The following is a 19,528-nucleotide window of genomic DNA, read 5'->3' on the forward strand; positions in this document are numbered from 1 at the left end:
AACATGAAAAAGGAGAGCAACTTTCCGAACAGGAGAGTAAAAGTGAACCCAAGTCAAAAATCACCTTTGCCACTGCCCCACCCTTCACCTAGCCCTCCAGCCACCCTAGCCACGCCCAAGCCCTGCAGAACACTGGAGCTCCTGCTTTGGGCTCCACCTTTAAAAAGGTAAACTCTTTGGGCAACTTCAAAGATTCGAAAAAATAACCTTACTGAAGTGTCAGGCCTATCTTCTCTACGGTCCTAAACCCACTAAAATTGGCTCAGACACAGTAGGCTTCTAGGCTTCTAGGCTTCAAAGGATCCCAACAGTGAGTATCAGTTACCATCATTTTTAAATCTCAAAATACAGGTGCTGTTTAATTCAGATAAAGTGTAGCCACTAGGCCTCTATTTACTGAAAGCTGCATTTTATACTGTCGTCAGAATGTATAAAAGCTGTTTCTGAATACGATACAATATTTGTGAAATTATAATTGGTCACACTAAGTCCAGTTTAGTCCCTCACTTGCTAACATTCCTTCCCTCATTCTAGTGGTTTTTGAAACCTCACTTCCTCCCCTCAGAGCCTTCTTCCCTAAAAGGAAGACAGTGATTTCCTCTAGAATAGATTCATCTAAATATCCAACTACTGGTGATTCAATTTTTTTCAGACTTTGGCATACAAAGCCATATTTACTCTTTACTTTAAAACGCCATTACATTTTCTAATTAAAACTCATCTGTTTGCGTCAACAAAAGTTCAATTTTTTAATATAATCGACTTGGGAGGTATACCTTCTGCTCCTTAAGAACAAAATAATAAATATTTATGATGACGGCGAAGAACACAGTTACTCTCTACCAAGGTAATAGTTATTATTCTAATTATACCAAAAATTAGACAATACGGTCCCGAAATGACCTTCACTATCTCAAAAGTTCAATAAGGAGGACATCAAGAAGTAGATCATCTCAATCAACAAACCTCTGGGAAAAATCTACGGAGTCCAACGAACAAAAAAGTTCAGGAATCATGAAGCAATCAATGTTGATTTCTTCATTCTACTCCTCAATAACATTTTGAGCAACTACAGCATAAGGCTACTTCCCTCTTTTCCTGAAATAATTAACGTAAGTGTGAAGAATGCACTTAGTGTCCTGCAGTGTCCTATTTGTTTCTTCTTCCTGACCATCTAGTACAGTAGGAAGGAGCACAGACGTGGAGCTCAACTTCTGGGCTTGAATCCTGCCTCTGCCACTTACCTGCTCTGTGACCTCGGGCAAGTTACGTATTCTCTCTAAGCCTCTGTTTCCGTATCAGTAAAATAAAAATAACAGTACCTACCTCCATAAGATCGTTATGATGATTAATAATAAAGGCAGAGCACATAAAATGGGGCCTGCTTCTTAGCAAACACTATACAAGCTATTACTGCTTTGAGTAGTAGTAGTTACTTATCACTACTTATTCTGTTGTCTAAACCAGATGTCAGCAAACTTTCTCTGTAAAGGGCCAGATTAAATATTTCAGGTTTAAAGGACCATATGGACTCTGTCACAAATACTTAACTATACTGTTGCAGTGGGAAAGCAGACATAGACAATACACAAATAAATAAGCATGCCTATGTTCCAATCAAACTTTATGTATGGACGCTGAAGTTTGGATTTCATGTAATTGTCACATTCACAAAAACTACTCTTCTTTTCATTTTTTTTCAATCATTTAAAAAGGTGAAACCATTATTAGCTTGCAGGGGATGTATGAATCCTCTGGACATGATTTGGCCCACAGACTGTAACATAAAACCCCTGTTGTAAATCAATGCATCTTAAATGCCAGTCCGTGACCAAGTTTCCACCAATCCTTAATAAAATCGTCACTGTAAACTTAAAAGCTATATTTTCTTGGTAAGGACTGTTCTTTACTCTGTAATTATGCAATTCCAACTCCTTTGGTGTTACAGTGTTTTTCCTCTTATAAAATGATACTAAGAGTATGAGGTCATTTATCTTTTTTTAATTGTCTTTACTTGACAATCCCATGAGGTCCACCCTCCTACTTTTTTGGGGGGCGTGGGGGGGTGGTTGTTGTTGTTTATTTCTTATTTTACTGGTGTGTGAACTCCAAGTCTAGGAATCATTAACCTAAAGCTTTCTGCCTAATCAAAACAAAGAGAAGTAGTGATATGTGTCACTGACACCTGCTGATAGTTAAACTAACCAAATTACAACTTTACCATCTGCTAAGCTGTTCACCTGAATCTCTTTTCTCGGCCCTTTCTCTTAACTTAACGTTGACTCCTTCCCAGAAGCATTTGGATCCTATGATACTTCCCTTCTTGTATTTCCTCCTCCAACTAAAATATTCACATTTAATAAATGACTATGTACATGTTAATTTTTCAATAAATATTTTAAACAAGTATCTGCATTTCACTCAGTTGTTCTTAGTTGAAAATGCCACAGACATTTTACTTGGCTTTGTAACCAGAAAGACCAAGATCTGTCACTTCCCAGATACGAGATGTGAACAGATTACTCTCTTGATTTTTAGTTTCTTCACCTATAAATGAGGACAGTATCACTTCCCTACAGGATTTTTGTTAGAATTAGAAAATAACATATGAAAGAATCTAGTATGGCATTTGTAAATGCTCTATAAAAGTAGTTATTAACATGTTCATTGGGTTTCTACAGGAGGTACTCAGAGATGTATTTGACAACAGTGTCACTGTAAGACTTAATTTTCACTGACAAATCTACTACACTATTTTTAAAGGTACAATAGATGATATATAAAAACCAAAGAGAACACCATATGTAACGCTACATTTTTAATGGCAGTGAAGTAATAAGAGATCATGTGAGCAAAGAGCACTTTTTAGTGACATATATTAATATTTATATAACAATTTCAGCTAGAAAAAAGTAACAACGCAGAAATAAATAGTTTTAAATAAACACAAGTAAATATATTCTGTGTTGTCCATCCTCAAGAATTCTCCACTGTTTTGTAAAGGTTAAGTCTTCTTCATACAAAGTCACATAGTTTAAATTATTGACAGAGAGTTTTGGGTCCAACTAACTAGCCAGAAACTCCTTACCACAGAGATAAAACAGAGCAGTAAAAAAACTATTTCCAGCAATATTACATTCCTTTTGGGAAAGCACTCTATAATTCATGGATGAGTCATTGTGGAAATAAAAATGTTAAATAATGGGTAAGACTGTAACTGAAAATGCTGAGAGCTAATTACCCTACTCAAAGGTCCTGGTAACTCCTTCAGGAATATTAAGGCTACACTGGTAATAATTAGTTATCCAAATGAAACTTATTATCCATTGTGACCCACTTTCTAGAAAAACTGTATAGGTCCCATGCTACTGCTTCCCTCCTCAGAGCAGATTATAAGATACATCTCACACTTCAAAAAATGTTCTACAACATTCTTTGTATTTATGAAATACGAGACTTGGTTCCAATTGACACTGATTGCTCTGTATACCTATTATGGCATTTAGTCTTGTCCATAATTTTATACATATTATCTCCTTTAATCTCATTTAGTTATCACAACAATCAAAAAAGCATTTTCTCCATGTGACAACTGATGAAACTCACGAGAAAGCTCTTTGCTCTTTATATGCAAGCACTGATTTTATGCTGCCTACCTTGGAAAGGACATCAATAGTCAAGTATTTCTCATTCCCAGAAGGGCCTACCTTGGTTATGTGAATCAGTCTTGAACCAGGGCATTAAATCAAAGTGAAGAGATTCTTAGAGAGAATTCCATTAGGAAAACTGACAAAAACAAATCAGATAACTGGTGGGACTTCCCTGGTGGTCCAGCAGTTAAGACTCCGCACTCCCAATGCAGGGGGCCTGGGTTCCATCCCTGGTCAGGGAACTAGATCCCGCATGCCGCAACTGAAGATCCCACACGCCACAACGAAGATCCTGCACGTGGCAACGAAGATCCCACGTGCCGCAACCAAGACCCGGCACAGCCAAATAAATAAGTTTTTTTTTAAAATCAAATAACTGTAGAAGTAAGAAAGAATCTCTAGAGACCACCTTGTCCAACCCTCTAGGGTTTATAGATGAGAAAACGGGTCCAAAAAGATTAAACCATGTACCCATGGTCACACACCTAGTTACTACTGACTGGCAGAGCCAGATCAAAATGAGAATGCAAGTCTCCTTTTTTAGAATCAGTGTCCTATCCACTACACCAGTGATTCCCAAGCTCATCAGACCCAAGGCCACCCTTCCCCTTCTTATAACAAGTATTTTGCAATGTGCCCTTTACTATCTTAAAATAAAATTCATAGATAATAAGCCTACCCTCACATGAAATCCAAAAATATTAATATAATGCTCTGTGAAAGAAAGATAAGGAGTTTTATAATAAAATAACATGTATTTTAACATGTGAAATGCTGACATGGGCATGTGCAGAGAGAGGCTGTTTGGTGGATGCATTGGTCAACAATGCAATGTTGCTGCTTACGTCATTTTCTAAAATAATAAAAACTCTACATAAAGTTCCAAACAAAACAAAGTTACGATCTTCCATCAACTTACACAGTAGTCCCAATGCTAGAAAATTCAATGTACACTACAGCTATTCAAAGCGATGCTAATGTATTCATGCACATTTATGTATATAGTTAGGATCTAGGCTCAGGTCATTATAAACAGATTTCTCATCTATACAAATTTTTGGTAAGACGTTTGAAAATCATATCGAGTAAGGGAGAATTTTTCAATGCAGGGCTATCCTAAGCATTTCAGGGTATCTAGGAATCCTGGGCCTTCTCTACCCTAAATCCAAAAACTGCCTTCTGCATCCAAATTATGCTTCCTGCCAATGTTCCCAAAACTCTCCAATAACTGAGAACAACAAGTACCTATCACCAAAAATACCAAGAGGAAGTCAGGAATCTAGCCACTACCATTTAAGTAGATTCTCTTTTGACTGCTTTGTTTCTTGAAAATGCTCTGTACCATGGGTAGCATGTTTTCTCAGAGAAACAAGAAATATACCTCATGAAATTACAGATAGGAAAGGTTGGAACTCATTAAGTATGCTTCTCTCCTAAGAATGTGGCACCTATGCTAAGTGCCTATGCCCATGAAGAGCCATGTGGCTCATAGAATAAATTACTCATTACTCAGATTATCAAATCTATGAAAGGTAATTAAAACTAAGAACGTTTTCTGAATATATTCTTCTACTTTCTCAGTAGATTTTATATCCTACACAACAACAGTTTTCACTTAGCTCCCCCAAAAATGTTTTTCGTTGAAACAGAGTGAATGCTATAGGACATTTATAATGTAAACAGTGCAGCTGTGTAAAAATAAATAAATAAAAATACTATGCTTAAACAAAGATTTATCTGTGAACAGCTAATCAAAGCAGATTTGCTTTCATTTTAATACCATTATCTCAGACCAACAACAGGAATGATACTGGTGTACAAAGAATGATATATATAAATACCAGTCCAAAAGTCTTTACCGATGGTATGTAAGTCATCTATAACATACCATTATTTATATTTTTTTGACAATGAAAATACCTGAATTACAGACACATATCTCTTCCTAGATTTCACAAAACACAGAAGGAGAACTCAATATAAATAATGAAGAAACTGGGGCTTCCTTGGTGGCGCAGTGGTTGAGAGTCCGCCTGCCGATGCAGGAAACACGGGTTCGTGCCCCGGTCCGGGAAGATCCCACATGCCGAGGAGCGGCCACTGAGCCTGCGCATCCGGAGCCTGTGCTCCGCAACGGGAGAGGCCACAACTGTGAGAGGCCACAACTGTGAGAGGCCCGCGTACCACAAAAAAAAAAAAAAAAGAGAAACTTAACCTGAAAAAAATATTTCTCAGTTATGCTTTTAAGGACACAGTTCTTCATCACAAAATTTTACAGCACAGAGGAAAATTTAAGAGATTAACTTGTCCAAATCCCTGCTCTAAGGCAAAAAAATGTATTGTGTGATAAACCAGTGGGTGACAACCTCTCATCATATCTTATGCTGCAGTATCAGAAAATAAAAATACATATTTTCTCTTTTCTTTTACCGTTCAGAGAATTTAAAAACCAAATCAAGATGAAACATACAAAATAATAGGCCTAAACATTCACAAGGTAACTTTAGCAGAAACCAGCACATATCATGGGCTCTGCACTCAACAACAGCTCCCTATTTTAAGTTTAATGGGTATTCCTCAAGCACAAACTAGGTAATTAAAAAGTTACATAAAATTTTCCATGAGAATGGCTTAAAATGCATTGCCTGCCAATATTCTTAGTCTTTAAAATTGAGCTCTCCTTCAGAATTTTACAATACTTTCTAATAGTTAAGCAATAGTAATACAGATTCCCACTGTCAAGGAATTCTTGATGATTTACTCTCATTTTCAGGGCAACAAATTATCATGTTCAAGCACTGCTCACAAGTCAATTTTTAAAGTATGCAGTAGTTCTTGAAGAATTTAAGTCTTCCTTTATTTAAGGTTATGGATATTAAATGGATCCCAGAGAGTGAACAAATTTAAAAATCACAATTACAACCAAAAATTGATCGATATATCCTTTTCCTGTTTTTAGTTTCTTCACAGTAAAAACTGGGTAACTGATGAGACAAAGAGGAATCCTTACTGCAAAGCATTCCATAAAGAGAATATTTACTGCTTAGACAACTATAACTACTGGCTAAGACAGCCCACCCAAGGCACCTCTCTAATGACAGAAAAATGTATGCCATTAACAAGCAGCAACAAGAAGAAAACATTGGATCTTTTGACCTTTTTCAACTTGTTGCTATTCCTTTCACTGATGTTTCTACTAAGGGGTACACTATGTATTTCTAGAAGTCTATTATCCTCCTATACATTATACCCTACAAAGTAAGATAGTGTGAAAAGAACAATCCAAGAGAAAATGTAAGTATTCTTTACATAGAGCCTCTAAATCACTAAGACACTTTAATGTTAATGTTAATTCAGGAGTCCAAAAATTCAAGAAAGCAATTTACCACCTTAATAGTTTTCACATTGCTTTCAGCTTTATTTCTAATTTAAGGTCAGTTCAGCAGAAAAATACAATAATACAAAGGGGGTGTTCAATATTTGTTAAGTCAACAATATTAAATATTAAACATTAAAACTAGTATTTAAAAACAGATGGGGCCTTCCCTGGTGGCGCAGTGGTTGAGAGTCTGCCTGCCGATGCAGGGGACGCCGGTTCATGCCCCGGTCTGGGAAGATCCCACATGCCATGGAGCAGCTGGGCCCGTGAGCCACAGCCACAACGGGAGAGGCCACAACAGTGAGAGGCCCGCATACCGCAAAAAAATAAAAATAAAATAAAATAAAATAAAAACAGATGAACACTTTCACAAGCTTGCCAGAAAAAGGGTGGCATCTCTAACCACAGTTTATATCTGAGAACGCACAACCAAAACGATTAAGGATAGATCTCAAAGCAGGAAGTTTCATTCAATGCACATGGATAAATTCATTCCAAAACTTTGAAGAAGCACTTTTCCAGCTTTCTAAAACAGCAAAGCTTTCTATTATTTAATACTGTCTGGGCTGAGTTTTGGTATCAGGTTTTATCCAGTCTTTTCCCATTATTTACTATTACTGAAGAAATAGTAAAATTTCCTAAACCATGGCGAAGAAGCAAAAGCCTTGCTGATGTCAAAGACCACGACGTTTTATTACAACACAACAGATAAGAGAAGAGGGGTATTATAGCTAAAGAATAAACTAATCAAGACCCTTAGTGGCAACCTCTTACCAGAGTCAGAAGACCTCAGTAAGGCCTTTAGACTTGTAGTCCCTTCTGCCTGGAATATTTCACCCACAAGAGTCACATCATTCAGGTCTCTCTTTCTCAGAGGCATAAAGCACTTCTGCTGCACACTGAAATACAATGGCTGTCTCAATGAGCACCATCTTAAAAGACTGAACTCAAAACCAATGATTATTCAGACTCAGGTATATGGATAAATTTTTCTCAAACTTTAAACTAACCTGTCAACTCAAAGACAATAACTGGCAATACTTCTTGCCAATGATAAAATCCGAGTTTCAAGGAAAACTCAGAATTTTGGAAAACTTGTATCTCCTGCCTGGTGAGCTTACCAATACTTGAAGACTCTTCTGATGAAATAAGAAGTGTTATTAACGGAAGAATTTTTTTAATCTGTCTAATGAAATGTGTCGACATTTGGAAGACCTACATAACTCAATGAACCAGTATTTTCCAAATGACCGATACACAGTGTTACAAAGCGGGAGAAGGCATATGTATTATTCATGTATGTCCTCTACATGTAAAAGATCTGTTCAAAGCGCAAGACAGACCAATTTATTTTAATGTAACAAAGTATGGAAAAGTCACTGATAGGATTTCAGATTCCACACTGCACTAACTGTAAGAAACTACCACTCACTGATGAAAATGCTCTAAGATTACATTACGGTTTTGATTGCACACCTTGCAGTAAATTTACTAAAAAAATTAATTGAATTGTACACTTAAAATGGATGAACCTTATGGCACGTAAATCATACCTCAATAAAGCGTTAAAAATAAAAACTACCACTTGTCAAATTTTGGTGTGGTTTCAAAACATATCCACAGGCTTCCCTGGTGGCACAGTAGTTAAGAATCTGTCTGCCGATGCAGGGGACACAGGTTCGAGCCCTGGTCCAGGAAGATCCCACATGCCACGGAGCAACTAAGCCTGTGTGCCTAGTTGAGCCTGCACTGAGCCTGCACTCTAGAGCCCGCGAGCCACAACTACTGAAGCCCACGTGCCGCAACTACTGTAGCCTGTGTGCCTAGAGCCCGTGCTCTGCAACAAGAGAAGCCACCACAACAGAAGCCCGCACACTGCAACGAAGAGCAGCCCCTGCTCGCCACAACTAGAGAAAGTCCGCGTGCAGCAACGAAGACCCAATGCAGCCAAAAATAAATTTAAAAAAATATATATATATCCACAATTATCGGAAAAGGCTTTTAAAATACTCTTGCCGGGGCTTTCCTGGTGGCGCAGTGGTTAAGAATCCGACTGCCAATACAGGGGACACAGGTTCGAGCCCTGGCCCGGGAAGATCCCACATGCCATGGAGCAACTAAGCCCCGTGCATCACAACTACTGAGCCTGCGCTCTGGAGCCCGTGAGCCACAACTACTGAAGCCCACGGGCCTAGAGCCTGTGCTCCACAACAAGAGAAGCCACTGCAATGAGAAACCACCGCAACGCGAAGCCCGCACACCACAACGAAGAGTAGCCCCCGCTCACCGCCACTAGAGAAAAGCCCGCGCGCAGCAACGAAGACCCAATGCAGCCAAAAATAAATAAATAAATATTATAAATAAATAATAAAATAAAATACTCCTGCCTTTTCCAACTAATTTATATGAAGCCTGAGTTTCTTCATATACTTCAATCCAAACAACAAACTGCAACAGACCACTGAAAGAAGAAACAGATATGACAGTTAGCTGTCATCTATTAAGCCAGACATTAGACTTGCAAAGCGATTTTTCATTAAAAATGTTATTTATGTTAACATTTAATGTGTTCATTATTTTTAAATATATCAGTAAATATTTTTTGAATTTCTATTTTAGTCTCCAATATGGCAAATATTGATAGATAAACACCTACATAAACAAAAGCTACTTGAGGTTCCTTAACAATTTTTACAAGTGTACCGCATCCTGAGGCCAGTTTGAGAACTGATGCTAAAGGGGACCATACCTGAGTGCCTGAGGGCTCCTCCAAAATCAGAACAGTTCCAAGGGTGGTTTCAAAGCAAAATAGGTCCTGCATATCACATGCTCTGGAAGTGTATGAGCCACTAGCCACAGCTAGGGATGGTACAGTGTGCGCATCAAGGCTGAATTGTGTCTCACCTTCTCAATCTACAAGGTCCACAGATGAAATTAAGCTGGACAGGTGTCATTTCAACCAAGTATTCTCCACCAATTGTCAAAATGCAACAGAACTTACCATGAGCCTATTAGGTAGGAAAGACTGCCAGAACAAACAGAAAGGGAGGTAGTTTCAGTAAGCATTACTGCTGATAATATGGAAAAATAAAAGGAACACATTTATGTTAAAGACTAGCTTTCCAACTCCAGAAGGAAAAATAAATGTTTCTGGAGATGCACATGGCAGCACAGAAAGTGAGAAGAAACAGTTCATAAAAGATTTCTAATCTTGTCCTTAGGGAAGAACAGAACACTTTCAATATGAAGTTAATCATTTTCTTGCTGAAAGCACATTTCCACAGTACTTCTCTTTTTGACGAATTTACTCCAAATTCATCATGCAGAGGTACCTGATTTCGATGAACTTGTTAATTAAAACAAAATAAAGGACGTCTATGAGCAAAAGTTCGTTCATGACAGGAATATAAACATTCACCTTTCTAAATGAAGAGTGACTTTCAGTAATCGAGAGAGTCACTCAAGTTATCTACCGTCAAAGAGAAATACCACAAGAAAGACAGGAGACCAAGACACAGACACAGCGGGTGAGAAACCATACATAAAACATGTGCCGTTAAATGGCTTCTCTCTTCCTCTCCACTCCTAACTCCCACAAGCAGGGACATTCAGCTTGTGAGACTGAACTAACTAGATCAGTACAATTTCCAACATTAACAAGCAAACATATAACAACATCCCTGTGCCTGTTACCTGAGGTCACAGTCACTAGTCTCTTATCTGCAATGCTTACAAAAAACTTCTCCTCAAATAATGAAAACTAAATTCACCATTTCTTACCCTTAATCTAGTTCTACCTTCTAATCTCTAACCATTTATCATCAATGGCAAAAACATTTCCTCAGTCTCAGTACCACAGTTCATCGCAGTCTTCTCTCTTGCCATCACAGTCTATATCCAAGTATCTCTTTGAAAATACTTCGTGGATGTGCACCTCCTTCCCCATTCCTTTTACCCAAATAAATCCAGGCCTCCTGCAAAGAACTCATTCGCTTTCCCTGCCTGCCTTCCTTCAATCTGCTCTGCAGACGAGCAATATAAGCTGCTCCTAAACAATTTTTTTGGTTATGTCATTCATTCCCTTGTTCGAGAACACCCTAGGGCAACTAATTTCCTGTTACTTTCTTCAAATTCTTCTTTGAATAAGTCAGATTAAGGAAGAAAAAAGTTACACACTTTTAAAGGATGAATTAAATTATACCTCAATAAAGTTGTCATAAAGGGAGAGAGGGAGGAAGCTAGGCCAGGAGCGGCAAAAGAAGGTGAGAGGAGGGGGAACTCTTTAAATGGCTGCCGGAGAAGTCACTGCAGGCACCCTGCAGAGCTGAAAGGCCAGGAGCACCCACACAGCTGTCTGAGGCATCGGGCCTCCCAGGAACCAATTCCAGTGACGGTCAAGCACTGGACTGTGAAACTGACTTGCATCAAACGGATATAGCTTTGTTAGAAAATACATTCCTCCATGGAGCCAGAACGTAAAACCTTCATATCTGTACTCATTTTTCCAGTACTGGCTTTCCAAAAAAATACCAAAGAAGAAAGAAAGGGAAAAAACTTTCCTCTTCATGGCTGCCCGTCGAAACACAGAGTATAACTAAAATGCCACACGTCTCTCCTTTAGAGTTCCCACAACCACTTGTTATAAAGCATGGTTTCCAGGCCCCTCCAATACTCTTCCGGGCAAATAGAGCACTGGTAACATGATAGCAAGTTCCAGGGGCAGCATGATTTTAAAAAGTAAAATGGAACTATGACCTCCCTTGATCAATATTAGTGTAACTAAAAAAACCAAGTTCATTTTCTGGTTTCTTTTGCACGAAAGAATAAAAACTGGGTTTCCCAACTCATATCTAAGCTGCTATCTTCATAGATTCTGTAAATTAGCAAACCCATACAACCAATTCTATCACTGAGATGAAATCACACACCAGACCACACAGCAAAATGTACCAGAGGGGAAAGAGAGACCGCAATCCTCTGGCAACTTCTCTTATTTCCTCACAAATAAGCCCTGTCAGGTATTTGTACAACAGTTTTTATTAGATCCACTGGATCATTTTCCATAATACTCCACTACATCCCAGGTAAGCAAATTTACCAGCTCTACAAGAAGCCAATTTCCCACACGCATTTATATACACCTTCGCACATGAAAAATCCAATGGACGGGTAGCTTATATTTCTATAAGCCACATATGAACAAATTTTGCTTCTCAAAATGACTGTTAACTCCCCAAAAGGAGCATATCTATCTCACATTTGACTTAATTTTCTCAGGACATTCTCCACAGTGCCTCTAACACATGCCATTTCTGGAACACCAGAAAAGATCAAATCTACCTGGAAAAGAGACTAGAATACCGATTTATCCACAATACTCTGAATAATCATTCATAATTCATCTCTGTGTTAAAACGGGATTATCAAAAAGAAAAGTTAAACAAATAGTCCAAGACAGAGATCCCAGATTTTGAAATCAGACGCTAAATGACAGTGAAACAATTAGCAACCTCATGAAAAAGTTTATTTAAATTCAAATAATAATGGCTTTCACCATGTAACAAATCAAGGTACAACCTAAAATTATTAAAATGTTAACAGTCACGAGTGTCCAAACAGTGAGAACAAATGACAAAACAAAGATTTACAGAGAGCAAGTCTCTTTTTTAATTTCTGAACTTCAAATTCTCTTGATCCCTAAATAAATAAAATAAAAAAATCAGAATCCTAAATAAAATCAAACTCCAAGAGCAAAAAAATACAAAAAGCAAAACATTAAACTCACTTGCCATACTGTAATAGTTTTTTAAAGGTACTCTGATCACACAAAATTCCAATGAAAGTGGTTTAAAATAATTATTTTAAAAATAAGCTTCCAACTAAACATACAGGAATATTACAAGGCATAATAACCAAAAAGAAGTATGACAGTATCTTTACTAGATGCCGGTTAGAATAAAATTTAAAAATATAAATCATCCAAAGCCTTTGCTTTGCAATTAACCAAGCTCACAGCTGGACTTTTATTCTTCATCAAGTAAACACACCAAAAGCCTTCCTCGGGCTTCCCTGGTGTCGCAGTGGTTGAGAGTCCGCCTGCCGATGCAGGGGACAGGCTTCGTGCCCCGGTCCGGGAAGATCCCACATGCCGCGGAGCGGCTGCGCCCGTGAGCTATGGCCGCTGAGCCTGCGCGTCCGGAGCCTGTTGCTCCGCAACGGGAGAGGCCACAACAGTGGGAGGCCCGCGTACCACAAAAAAAAAAAAAAAGACTTTCTCATTCTCAATTTTAAAAAAGAAAAAGAAAAGCCTTTTCCTGTTAAAACATATATTGTTCCATTTCTCCAACACCAGTACTTGAAAGTTCAGTAACAAAAACAGCTGGATATTTATTTTTGAAACAATCTTCTAAAAGGACTTCCTAATAATGAACCATACACATTAGGCAATTCTAAGCAAATGTGTTTTTTCATTTGATAGGATTCTAGACCAAGATCTCTGTGGTCCAATCAGATCAAACATTTAGAATGTGTCTAAATCCCCAATCTCAAACTGAAATGGGGAAATTTGTTTAATTACTGTAAATCCTATTAAACCAATCTTCTTTGTAAAGTGGAAAATGTCCAACCTCTGAGGGCTATGGAGGGTGTAATGAATGCAGAGTTTAATTAGGGCCCACTGCCGGCTCACTATAATCTATTAATTAGCATTCTCAGTTCTCTGTATCTCATTGCAGTGTCTCACTTTACTTTAAAATTGCACCCTTCATTTTTTGGACCAAAGTTATACAATTTTAGGATTGTGTGGTAATTATAGTGGGTGCAGGAAGAATACACTCCTGCCAGCACTGGTGTGTAATTAGGGCAGGGGGCGGAATCTCGATAAGGCATTGTTCACCCTCCTTCAGCACATATGGTTTTTTTGGCATCAGAGCTCTGTGGACTGTTTCACTTCCACCGGACTAAAGTGCTGAGTTCCCACCATAGTCTTTTCAGAAGATTCAAATATTTGCCTTTGAATGTAGCTTGATAATTAGAAAGGTTATTGTCACTGCTTTTTATCCACACAGCTTTTAAAGTATAAGCATAATTAGCTGCCTGAATTATTTGAAAATAAAGAAGTAAGCCAATAATTTTTTTTCTCTTTAAAATGGACTGGAAATTTCCAGGTCGCTGGATAATTAAAACCGTCTTGGTGACAGGCATATTTTCAGCACCATCAAAAAGGTACACTGGCTAGCTAATTCAATGATAAATTCAATAACCTCAATTTAACATTCAACTTCTACCAAAATCTAATTTATATTTTATATATAACCAATCACAGCAAGTTGCCTTTCTTCCACCTTAAATCCTCAAATTTGAAGAATTAAAGAATTTTTTTAAAAAAGGATCCTGAAGTTAAACTTTCCTAAATGCCAAGAGAAAGAGCTGCTACTCACTGTTGGTACTTAATAAATATGTACAATGTTAACTGTTTAAAATTAATTTCTGTTCTGTACTGTCAAGATATTGATTTGCCTTGTGATAGGTATTTTTTTTAAGATTGACTTCTTTAACATTTACTATGGTAAATCTTAACCCTATACCCCACTTAAGTTACACAGCCTGAACAATTCTGATAATGCATCTTAGAGCATGTGGCAAAATTACATTCTCTTAAGAAGTGAAAAAAGATAATGTATGCTGAAAGAAAAGAGGAAGAGAAAGAGAAGCTAGGGAAAAGAAACAAGCAAGAATGGTGAGCAAGCAGACATGGCAGCCAGAAAAAAATTAAAGCACAGGACCAATCTGGAAAAGGCGAAGAAATGGAGAGCACAAAATACTAAGAAAAACAGGAAGAAGGAAAATAAATGAACCAAGAAGGGAAAGACCTAAGAAAGAAAAGAGAAAGAATGGCTCATTTCATTTATGTACATGAATTGTTTCATAAATACAGAATACAGAAAGGCAAACATATATATATAACTAACCTGGTTTTCCTCCTGCACAACTCTATACTGTTCCTTCCAAATAGTGATTTTGGAAGCTTCATCTTTTCTCAGGGCTCGTTCTTTCTTCAGCTCTGGGCTCCAGAAGGTCTTGATGCTATTCATTGAAGAACTTAATTTGCTCTCCTTTACTTCCACATCCTTTCGCAAGAGATCATTTTCCCTTAATACTTCCTTCAGCTGTGTCTGCAGATCCATGATTGTGTTATCTCTTGCTTGACGAAGAGAGTGAGGAACGGTGGATGCCATGCTCACAGGAGGGAGGTGATGCTCTCCAAATGCTATGGTGTCACTAGCAACCCCACTGCTAGCTATATTGGGGCTACTGCCCATAGCAGTCATCCTCACACCATAAGGCAGACGTCCTCCAGAACGGCCAAGGGTCATGGTGCTTTTAGGTGTTTCCGAACCCACATTTTCATGGTCACTTAGGTACATAGGGCCAGAAGTGGCATAGGCAGCGTTTAAGGACTGGATATTCTCCATTGAAAGGGTTTTCCCACTGCCACCTCCGACACTGCTTCCAGAACTCCCTCCTGTACTATTGGTTCGACGATGACCCAAGCGAGGGGAACGTGGAAGCCGAGGTGATCGCCCAGGGCTCTGGTTGCTTGGTTCCACCTTCCCAACTGAGCGAGCACTTCCATACATGGTTGCAAGATGAATTCAGGTGCCAGGAAAGGTGTAAACCAGAAAACAAAATACGGAACTCTGTGAGGTTTCTCTATGGCTATAAGTCTGCTGAAGGCTAATCAGAAATACCAGGTCCTCAGCTGCCCAATCTTGAAGAAATAGCTTACACCATATCTGTAATGAAAAGATCACACATTAACTCCTCCAAAAAGAAACATTTCCCCTCTCAGACACTTTTCATTGCCCCCCCTGAGCAAGACCTCCCCTTCGATCATCTATTTACTCCTGCCCCTGTCTACAGAGTAACTTATTTCTCAGTAAACATCATTGTAAAAACACTCAACATGTCTCGAAACTGAATACTGAAACCATACCAAGCAAAGGGAAAAGAAGAAGAGATAAGACTGTAAACATTGGCAAGAAAAGGATAAAACTCAGTGCTTGAATATATGATTTTTCTAACTGGAAAATCCAAGATCATCAGCTGACAACTACGAGAACCAATAAGAGAACTCACTCAACAAACTGCTTAGGCACAGATCAATATATACATATCAGTACTTTTCTGTGCACTAGTAATAACAACTGGAAAATGCAATTAAAAAAAGATCCCATTCACAAGAGCAACAAAACCATAAAGACACTTTGCTATATAAATATAACAAAAATGTGTAAGAATTTTTGGAAAAACTACAAAACACTCCTGAACAAAAGGAAAGTTATCCATGTTCACGGAGGAGAAGACAAACATTGTAAAGGTGTCCATTCTTCCCCAGCTACTCCACATGCCAATGAAAATCTCTACAGGATTCCTCACATAACCCAACAAGCTGACTCCAAAATGCAAATGGAGGAGTAAAGGTACTACAATAACCAAAACAATCTGAAACAGAAGAACAAAGGAAGATGTCCCCTAAATAGCAAGACACATTATAGGTCCATGATCCTTTATTTGCAATGCAGAAGTGTTTTAAAACTCTGAAAGTAAGGGTTTTTTTTTCTTTTTAACTTGTTTAGTGGTAAAACCTGGCAGGATTTGATATGAGGTCACTTATTGTTTATACGTATCTCACCTAGTGTGATTATTCGTACACGTCACTGGGAAAACAATGTGTATGATTACAGGATACTGCATAACACCCACTGGGCATTATGGGGAAAAAAACCTGTACTCCAAAACCATATCTGACCCCTAGGATTTCTCATAAGGACTCGGAGCCTTTTAAAGCTATAGTGATTAAAACTGCACAGAAATGGCCAAGAATAGGCTCTAAATTATATATGTGAATTTAGTAGATGCTAAAAGTTAACATTTCAAAACAGTGAGAAAAGGACAAATCATTCAATAAATGGAGTTCCAACAACTGGTGCTCTTGGAAAAAAATAAATTACATCCCTACTTCACACAGTACACAGAAATAAATTCTATGTACATTAAAGATACAAATTTTAAAACTATTAAAAGTACTAGAAGAGGGACTTCCCTGATGGCACTGTGGTTAAGAATCGGCCTGTCAACGCAGGGGACACAGGTTTGATCCCTGGTCCAGGAGGATCCCACATGCTGCGAGCAACTAAGCCCGTGTACCACAACTACTGAGCCTGCGGTCTAGAATCCGCAAGCCACAACTACTGAGCCCGTGTGCCTAGAGCCCACGCCCCGCAACGAGAAGCCACCGCAGTGAGAAGCCCGCGCACCGCAACAAAGAGTAGCCCCCGCTTGCCACAACTACAGAAAGCCCGCACGCAGCAACGAAGACCCAGCGCAGCCAAAAATAAGTAAATAAATAAATAAATTTTTTTAAAAAGTACTAGAAGGGTTTTCCCTGGTGGCGCAGTGGTTGAGAGTCCGCCTGCCGATGCAGGGGACACGGGTTCGTGCCCCGGTCCGGGAAGATCCCACATGCCGCGGAGCGGCTACGCCCGTGAGCCACGGCCGCTGAGCCTGCGCATCCAGAGCCTGTGCTCCGCAACGGGAGGGGCCACAGCAGTGAGAGGCCCGCGTACCTCAAAAAAATAAAAATAAAAAAAATTTTTTAAGAAGTACTAGAAGAAAACGTAGGTGAATATCCTTGTGAACTTGAGTTAAGGTAGGGCTTCTTAAATAAGAAACAAAAGGCAAAAAAACAAAGAAAAATGACTAATATTCAATCATGTCAAAATGACAAAATACACCAAAAATTAAAAGAAAAACCAAACTCTTGGTGAAAAAATATCTAACATATGTATAAAGATTTGTATACAAAATATATAAAGAATTCCTACATGAGAAACGCCAAATTTGAAACAGCAGCGGTTAGATGGGAAGGGAATTTGCCTTCTGAGCTTGGGGGCAAATGTGTGTGGAGGCTTTAGCTTCACTTGTAAAGCTTTAGACTCACAGTACTCAAATGCTTCAATCTTTTAATAGGAAAATATGTTCATATTCTACAAGTATAGTAATTAAGACATTTTAAAAACACATATCATAGCTATCTACTTTCTACACTCCTCTCAAACATAAATCAGTACAGATCTAAACTAGGTCTCTGTGATTTCCTAATATCATTCTACCAAAGAATTGGCTTAGGTCAAGAAACAGATTTCAACATATTAAATAATATTTTAATATGCAATTGAGAGTGCAATCCAAGTAAATCACATGGTCAAAAGATTTTAAAGGGTCTGTATGTTTGAACCAAACTCAAACAAGTTAAAGATCTTCAGAAATATGAATATACTGGCAGTCTCGTCTCTAGTGATCCAGTAAAGATAGACCACTAAAGATAGACCTAAGGTAACAACAAGCAGGACAGGAAAAACACAGAGTCTGAACCTTCCGTCTCAGAAATAGCAATAGTACACCAAGTTCAGATATTGCAATATTCTACTAGTAATGTTAGGAAATTCCTTCCCAGGACTAACCTACCTCAGAAAGTAAACATTCCTTTTCATGATTAATCTGGACTGTAAGGTAGGTGACACACTACTGTTCAAGTGAACTCTATTTCAAGACCAAAGAGGGATGCAAAGTTTTTTATTTTTTTTAAGTCATCTGAATATTGCTTAAAATAAGAGAGCTATTCATTACCCAGAATCCCTTGAATGATAACAGAAGCTAACATACAGTAAGTGTTTACCATATGTCAGGCACTGTGCTAAGAATTTTATAAGATTTAATTTAATATTTATAAGCCCCCTACAACACAGGCATTGTCGTTAGCTCCACTTTACAGATGAAGAAAGTGAGGCCTATAGGTGTTAAGTGACTTAGCTATTAAGTGGTAGGGTGCCCTAATTCCAGAGCCCTGGAAATCCTTAACTACTATGCTTATCCACCATCATCTGCTGGATGTTAACACCTCAATTGTCCGTAGGATATTAAAGGCCTCCAGTTTTAAGGCAGGGTGTCCTGCTAATCTAGGACTCTAAACCTAAACTTTAAGGCACACCTTAGGTTTTCCATGGTGTAATGCTTCAATAATCACATTTATCTTTCTATTAAGGAGAAAGTCTTTTTTAAAAGATGGTGGGCAAAAAGAACAAAATAAGGAAAACTAACAAAATAAAGAATAATAATTCAGAGTCTCAGGAATCATGCCATCAGAACTTTAAAGTGCCACAGTCAAGAAAAAAATTCCCAACTGTGCTTTTGTGCAAAACTCTATTTTCCTGTAGTCAAGTAACTAAGCCACACTATTAAACAGGCTAAGATCCAGCAACAAAAATCCACATCGAGTTTTCAACTTTAGCGGGTGCACTCTAACATTCAAGCCACTTTCAGACCCAAAATGCCATTTGCATGTGGAGTCTTTTGTTGCTATCAGAACTATATTCATTTCTACAACAAAAGAAGAGAATTCACCAGCTCTGTCTAAAGCCCTCATTCCGGCTTTCTA

The 19,528-nt window shown here is 38.3% G+C and overlaps 1 protein-coding gene across 6 annotated transcripts in view; it reads right to left on the bottom strand.

The window, feature by feature from the left end:
- The window catches only part of ERC1 (ELKS/RAB6-interacting/CAST family member 1), a 393,002-nt gene that overhangs the window by 343,564 nt on the left and 29,910 nt on the right, over window positions 1–19,528 (bottom strand). For all 6 annotated transcript variants that reach the window (XM_060024063.1, XM_060024061.1, XM_060024060.1 and 3 more), the window contains exon 2: window positions 15,000–15,824. In XM_060024063.1, the coding sequence (XP_059880046.1) occupies window positions 15,000–15,668 (669 nt within the window). In that variant the 5' untranslated portion in view covers window positions 15,669–15,824. The remainder of the gene's footprint in view (window positions 1–14,999; window positions 15,825–19,528) is intronic.

This window comes from Delphinus delphis, chromosome 11 (assembly GCF_949987515.2).
Source record: "Delphinus delphis chromosome 11, mDelDel1.2, whole genome shotgun sequence".
NCBI lineage: Eukaryota > Metazoa > Chordata > Mammalia > Artiodactyla > Delphinidae > Delphinus > Delphinus delphis.